The following is a 6,712-nucleotide window of genomic DNA, read 5'->3' as shown; positions in this document are numbered from 1 at the left end:
CTGTTTCAATTCCCTCTGACCAGAGACTTTCTGTGATGCTAGGTACTTATGTTAATGTTGCCTAGTACCATAAAGGTTTTGACATGTGAGTAGCAGGGGCTTGCCTCTAGACTGCAAGCTGTGTCTTTCATGCCCTTGAGACTCTCCAGTAGGTGTCTGAGCAATTCAAAGTGTCCAAGAACAGAATGTTCTGTCTCAAGAAGCAGTGAGTTCTCTGTCACTAGAGGTATACAAGCAGAGAAGGATGGCCACTTGGGGGAGATATTGTAGAGTGTGTGATATACCAGAAAAAGAGTGTGCTAAATATCTCCAGGTCCCTTCTGATTGTAGTTCTCATATGACTTTGCATACATGAATTTTGGGAAGTGCATCACAATTTATAAAGCAGTGCTTTTCCAAAATCTAAAATATTACTCATTAGATCGTTGTAAAATCAATATAGTGATTTACCAATAAACATTTAGAAAAAAAGAGAGAAATAAAAGAGAATATGATCAAGTAGAATAGAACAGGATAGAAAATATCTGAGTGCATTGCAGGTAAGGGTAAGTAACTTGTTTTTGAAATTTGTTTCAGTTGCATTTGTGTGTATGAGTATGGACTGAGCTGTAATATAAAACGTATTTTGTTTATGGATCCATGTCAAAAAATTTGAAAGCCACTACCATAAGATCTAAATATGTATGAGCATGACTGTACTTACTTAAGTTCTTGTCTAATTTTTGTGTCTTTTATTTGTTATTTACCTTTGTATTTTTTACAAAAACTGATGAAGTATTAGTTACTATGGGGTATCCTCAGTTACATCTATGCCCTAAAAAGAAATCACACATAATAAGATTTCCCAGCACATAAAAAGGGCTGAAGCATCATGAACATGTGTGGGAAGGAAAGAAAACGCTGTCTGCTCTCTTTTCCCAGGACACCTTGGGCTGGGCATGGAGGAGAAGGCAAGTGGCTCAGGGCACAGAATAGAGGGCTAAGACAGGTGCACAACCTGCCTGTCCTTGGCTGGTTCCAGGACATAAGATGCCTTGGTTAGTCAGAATCCCCTTCTGGTAAACTGAGAGCAGCTCTGGGAAGCAGGAAACATAACCCCAAACATGTAGAAGTCATGAGGTAATAGCCAGAAGGCCTGGTAGAACTGGGTGGAATGCTGTGTCTCCAGCAAGCTCACCTCAACCTGGTCAATATCCAATTTTCCAGGACATAATCCAGGTAGGACATCCCTGTGCTGCCAAAAATGTGTTCATAATTGGTGCAGGGACTGGAGCTTGGGTATCAAAGCAGCCCACGAGTCTAGTTTGGGGCACACCAGATCCTACCACAACATCTATGTCTTGGAATTAATTTCTATTAATTTTCATAGTGATCTTTCATGAACAATTAAGTTTGTTTCTGATGTTTAACTGAAGTGTCATGTCCATCAGTGAGCTGCCCAGTAACAAAGTGCTTTGGTCCCTCAGGGTCTTTGGAGCTGCCATCTTCTTAACATCGACTCTGAACATGTTCATTCCTTCTGCGGCCAGAGTGCACTACGGATGTGTCATGTGTGTCAGAATTTTGCAAGGTCTAGTGGAGGTAGGAGATACTTTCCTCACAGTTTCCATATTGCTAGGGACAGCATGGTCCTTTAGATAATTCATCTTCTGAAGAAACTCCCCCTTATTCAGTTTTCCTATTTTCTGCCTTGTCCTGCTATCTCAGCTCTCCGGTTATGGTTACAACTATGAATATTTTAATTAAAATGCCTTGTGTGAGTCCAAATTTATACTCAATAAAGGAACCTTCCATAATGATGTTCAAGATAATCTAATCCAACTTCCTTCATTTTAAGATGATGAAACCGAAGTCAGTTCCCACAGGAAAGGCTCTTTCCACTAAAGCACTTTATATGGATTTATTAATAAATCTGTGAATTTCCAAGGGTGTAGTCTGATGTGGATAGTTAACTCAGTGAAGGAGGCAGCATGGTAGAGAGTTGGAAGGTAAATATTTTGGGCTTTGCAGGCCCAGTATTTTGGGTCTCTGTTGCAACTAGTCAACAATGCAGTTGTAGTGCAAAAGCAGCCATAGACAGTGTGGAAACAAGTGAGCATGGCTATGTTCCAATACAACTTTTTGGACACTGAAATATGAATTTTATATGATTTTTAAGCACCATGAAATATTTTTTCTTTTGATTTTTTTTTTCACCACTTACTTAAAAATGTAAGAAATTTTCTTAGCTTGCAGGCTGTACAAAACAGATGGTGGGCCAAGTTGGGCCATAGTTTGCCAACCCCTGATGTAGAGCAACGTTTCCCAAACTCAGTTGTTCACCTCTACCCTTCATCCCTTCATTATACCCACATCCAACCTGTACTATTACTTGCCCATCCTTTTTCCCTAGATCAACCCACTTAAAACAAACAAACACCAGACAAAAAACCCTTATTCTAAGCAACAATATCTTTGAAATCGTGGGTTTCATGTACTGGTTACACTTTTTCCTAAAGCTTATTAAAATGTATATATAACAATTATAATTAAGAGTGTAGGTTGTTGTAGCACTTCAAGTCCAATTCTAGTCCCACTAGAGGGACATATACCACAGTTAGGAAATACTGATATGACAGAAAGAATGTGATATTAGCAGCCACGAAGACCAAGTCACTTTATGGTTCTGAGCCTCAGTTTCTGTGTCGTGAAGTGAGGGGATAGACCAACCGATTGTGGAAGTCCCTTCCTACACTGATTTTCTACAATAATATGAAATATACATAAAAGACCTCCTTTTCTGCTCCCCACCATGCTTACATTTGAATTATATTTGAATGTCAGCATCTGTGCCATGAGTCAAAATAGCTGAATCATGATATTTAGTGTCTGTCTTAATCTGCTTGGACTTCTATATCAGCATACCCTAAACGGGGTAGCTTATAAATAACAGAAATTTATTTCTCCCAGTCCTAGAGGCTGGGAAGTCCAAAATCAAGGTGCTGGCAGGTTCAGTATCTGGTGAGGGCCTGCTTCCCAGGTTCATACACGGCCGTCTTCTGTCTGTCTTCACGTGGTGGAAGGGCTCCACTCTTATAGCCTAATCATCTCCTAAAGGCCCATCTCCAAATACCGTCACATCGGGGCTTAGGTTTCAACATATGAATTTGGTGGGGGACACAAACATTCAAGCTATAGCAGCATCTATAAATTGGGCTTTTATATTGTAGCTTGTATGAAGAAGCACCATTCATGTTTTAAACACAAACAGAAACTGGACTCAAATCAAATCTATTTCCACCCCTCTGCCAGGGAGTGACCTACCCAGCCTGCCATGGGATGTGGAGTAAGTGGGCACCGCCTTTGGAGAGAAGCCGGCTGGCCACGACTTCTTTTTGTGGTAAGCTTACTAGAACCAGGGAATGGCCAGCTGGCTCCCTCGGTAGAGGTGGTGGTGATGACAGCAAGGTCAGGAGCTCGGATTCGCATACTGGCCAAATGCCAAAGAAAAAAGAAGAGCTGTTACAGAATCAGAACACGTTTCATTTAAGAATGCTTATTGGCTTTAAGTAACTGAAAACCCTACTAACGACCTTAAAAAGAGTCTATTTTTTTTTTTTTTTTTTGCATAACAGAATTCCAAAGGTGAGTGCTTCAGGTGTTGGTCATGTTCTGACTTTCTGCTCTGCTGTCCTCAGAGTGACAGCTTTTCACTCTCGTGCTAGTTCCATCTGTCCCTTTCGCTGGGAAAGCCAAAGCTTTCCCAAAGCCCCCCTAGCAGGTTTCCACTTAAATTTCCTTGGCCCTAATTGTGTCACATGCTTTACTCACTGCAGAGGAGGCTAGGAAAGCGAGTGTCTGGCTTTTCCAGACTTTTTAGTAGAGAAGGGGAAGAGAGAAGGGGTTGGAGGTGGTTGTTGGATTAGCCAACAAATGACATTTGATGACATCAAAAGTGGAAGAGATGGCATCATCAGATTCCTCACTCCCTTTCTTTTTACACTGATACTACAGTTCAGTGACTTGCCCAAGGTCACCCAGATACTAAACTGCGGAACTGGAGTGAGACCACCTGATTCTTGATCTGGACCTTTTTTTACTGCACACTATACTACACGTTATCATAGAGACATTTAAATTAAATTTTGGCATTTTATTACAGATAAAAATGAAAAGGAGACCACCCATCTTAACTGAAAGCAAATTAGTGGCCCCCAAGTAGTGATGTGACTTTTTTTTCTGGTCTCCAAACTTCACCTTGCTAAGTTTTCCTCACTCTAAGCCTCCTTTTGGGACTGGCCCCTCTATGTATTGCTGGGAGAAATTAGAGTTCTGAAGAGTTTACCTAGGTACCAATCAACAGTTGCAAATATCTTAAAATATACTTTATGGGGGGAGGGGCCCATGAAGACAAAAGTGCCTTAGGCCACAAAATTTTAACTGGCCCAGGCAGTTAGAATTGAAACTTAGGCCTGTCTGAGTTTTCAAGCTTAGCATGCCTTTTCTAAGACAAGCTAATTTGTACTTCTTTGGTAAGGGGAGAAATAACCTTCCTCTTTACTTCTATGAATGTTTGTATTTATTTCTTCCTTTGCCCTTCCTTTATCTCCTTTAAATAATAATAATAGTATTTCATAAAATTTGGTGTGAAATATTCACCAATATGCCTGTTTTCTGCCTAGTTTGGAATTGCATGCGCAGCTGGGATGTCATTACGTCTTTAGCCTCTCTTGCCCTCGGAAGCATCTGACCTCCTGTTTGCAGTTCACGAGTATCTCCACCCCCACCCCTGAGCTTACACCAACTCTACAAGAGTACAACCCTCTGCCACAGCTGACCTTATGCACTGTTAGATCCTTGACCTCATTTTCTTTGGACTACTTATTTGTAAGGCCTTTCATTTTGATTTGCCAGCAAAACAAGAATGACTCGCAGCCACTCCCCATTCTTAGTGTGTCTTTATAGCCCTAAAAGGGCTGATTTTAAAAAATGGTTTGACTATCAAGGAAGGTTACCTGATCAAAAGTCATAGGCCTTATTGCATTTTCCAGCTAAGGTGTGGCCTTGGTTTCAAAGAACAGCCGAGGGAAAATGTCTTTAGAAGGAAACCCAAGCTGAGGGCTAATCAATTCTTAATCTCAAAAGATATTGGAGTTGGAGGAGACTCTAGAAAACCTCTAGTCACACCCCATCATTTTATAGTAGAGGAAACTTAGGATCGGGGGAGAAAAATGATTTAAATTCTCACAGCTAGTAAGGACAAAACTGGAGACTGTTTCCCACCCTAATTCTGCTACTCCCTCCTCCCCACGACATTCAATGACATTTGAGGGCCTCATGTGTCCTCTGTGGTGAGCACACAAAGGGACCGAGGTACAGCCTGCTCCCCAGAGCAGCCTGGGAGCGGTAGGGACAGCCACACTAAGGGCTGCGTGCCCTATTGGGGTATGCTCAAGGGGCTGTGTGTGATAGGATATGACATTGGAGCCACATCTGAAAGGATGAGGAAGAGTTTTTCTGATAGACAGGGGAGAAGGACAGTTTTAGGTCAAGTTGTAAAGTTTTTCCAATGAAAGAATACTTACTACAAAGAATTATTGGGCATTTTTTAGTGAAGGAGGCAGGACTGAATTATTAAATAAGAGTAAGGGCTCTGGAGTCCCACAGACCTGTCACTTACACCTGTGTGACTTCGGACAATTTACTTTCCCTCCCACAGCTTTATTTTCTTCTTGCAAAATGGGGATAACATTGGTACCTACCTCATCAGGCTGAAAGAGGTCTAAGGAAATTTGGGGGTACAGAATATTTAGCACAGTACTTGGTGCACAGAAAGCACTCAGTGCATCTTACTTGTTGGAGGTTATTCCCTACGCCTCCCTGTCCCAGGCATTCGTTCGCATCACCTAAATCAGATCCCCCAACCCCACTCCCAGGGTATTTGGACTGGGGAAGAAGACCACCTTCTGTACACCAGCAACAGAGTTAGACCTGCAGCTCTTTCTGAACATATGCCCTAAAATGCTTGCCTTATGGGTTTGATGAATTCCGAGGTTTTTTAAAAAAGTGCATTGTCATTCTGTACATGACAATAGCCGTCATAGCTGGCATTTGTGTAGCCCTGTATAGCTTACAAAGAATCTGCACATGTATAGTTCATTTTACCCTCAAAACAACCCACGAGTCACATATTTCAGTCCCATCTTATCTCTGAGGGGAATGAACCTCTCGACTTCCTCAGGTGTCATGATATTCAGATTCCAGATCCCGGGTTAGGCCTTTCACAGAGGATCAGGCTCAGCTTGGAAAGATGTAATTTAATCTATTTCTGTGGAAGATCCCCAAACTCCCATTTCTTGAAGGTCTTCCTTAGCATTGGATTCTGAGATACAGACTTTCCTTACTCTGCTTACTTTTTTCTGAAGCAAGAATTTTTTTTTTATTTGATGGCCCAAGAGGAATTTCAGATAGTAGCTTTTCAATTCAGTTAATATTTATTGGGAGCCCTACCAGATATCCTGGAGCTGCAGAAGATAGTGGAGGCTAGGTCACTGCTTCTAGCCTTCATTATCTTGTCTAGACGAGATAAACATCTGCACACAGGTGAGTATTGACAAGGTTAGGGATCTACAGAGTAAGAAATAAACTAAAAAATGCACCCATTCAGGAGGTAGATGGAGAGAGCAGCCCTCCTGCCATCCCAGAATTTAACATTTTCCAAGTTTTTTTTTTT

The 6,712-nt window shown here is 41.5% G+C and overlaps 1 protein-coding gene across 1 annotated transcript in view; it reads left to right on the top strand.

Moving 5' to 3' along the window:
• The window catches only part of SLC17A8 (solute carrier family 17 (vesicular glutamate transporter), member 8), a 32,525-nt gene that overhangs the window by 10,640 nt on the left and 15,173 nt on the right, over window positions 1–6,712 (top strand). The window contains exons 3-4 of the mRNA XM_008579640.1: window positions 1,467–1,581; window positions 3,292–3,379. Of these exons, the coding sequence (XP_008577862.1) occupies window positions 1,467–1,581; window positions 3,292–3,379 (203 nt within the window). The remainder of the gene's footprint in view (window positions 1–1,466; window positions 1,582–3,291; window positions 3,380–6,712) is intronic.

Source organism: Galeopterus variegatus, unplaced genomic scaffold, assembly GCF_000696425.1.
Source record: "Galeopterus variegatus unplaced genomic scaffold, G_variegatus-3.0.2 Scaffold1933, whole genome shotgun sequence".
Taxonomy (NCBI): domain Eukaryota; kingdom Metazoa; phylum Chordata; class Mammalia; order Dermoptera; family Cynocephalidae; genus Galeopterus; species Galeopterus variegatus.
Note: the sequence above shows the minus strand (reverse complement) of the source record. Positions and strands in the feature narration are given on the sequence as shown.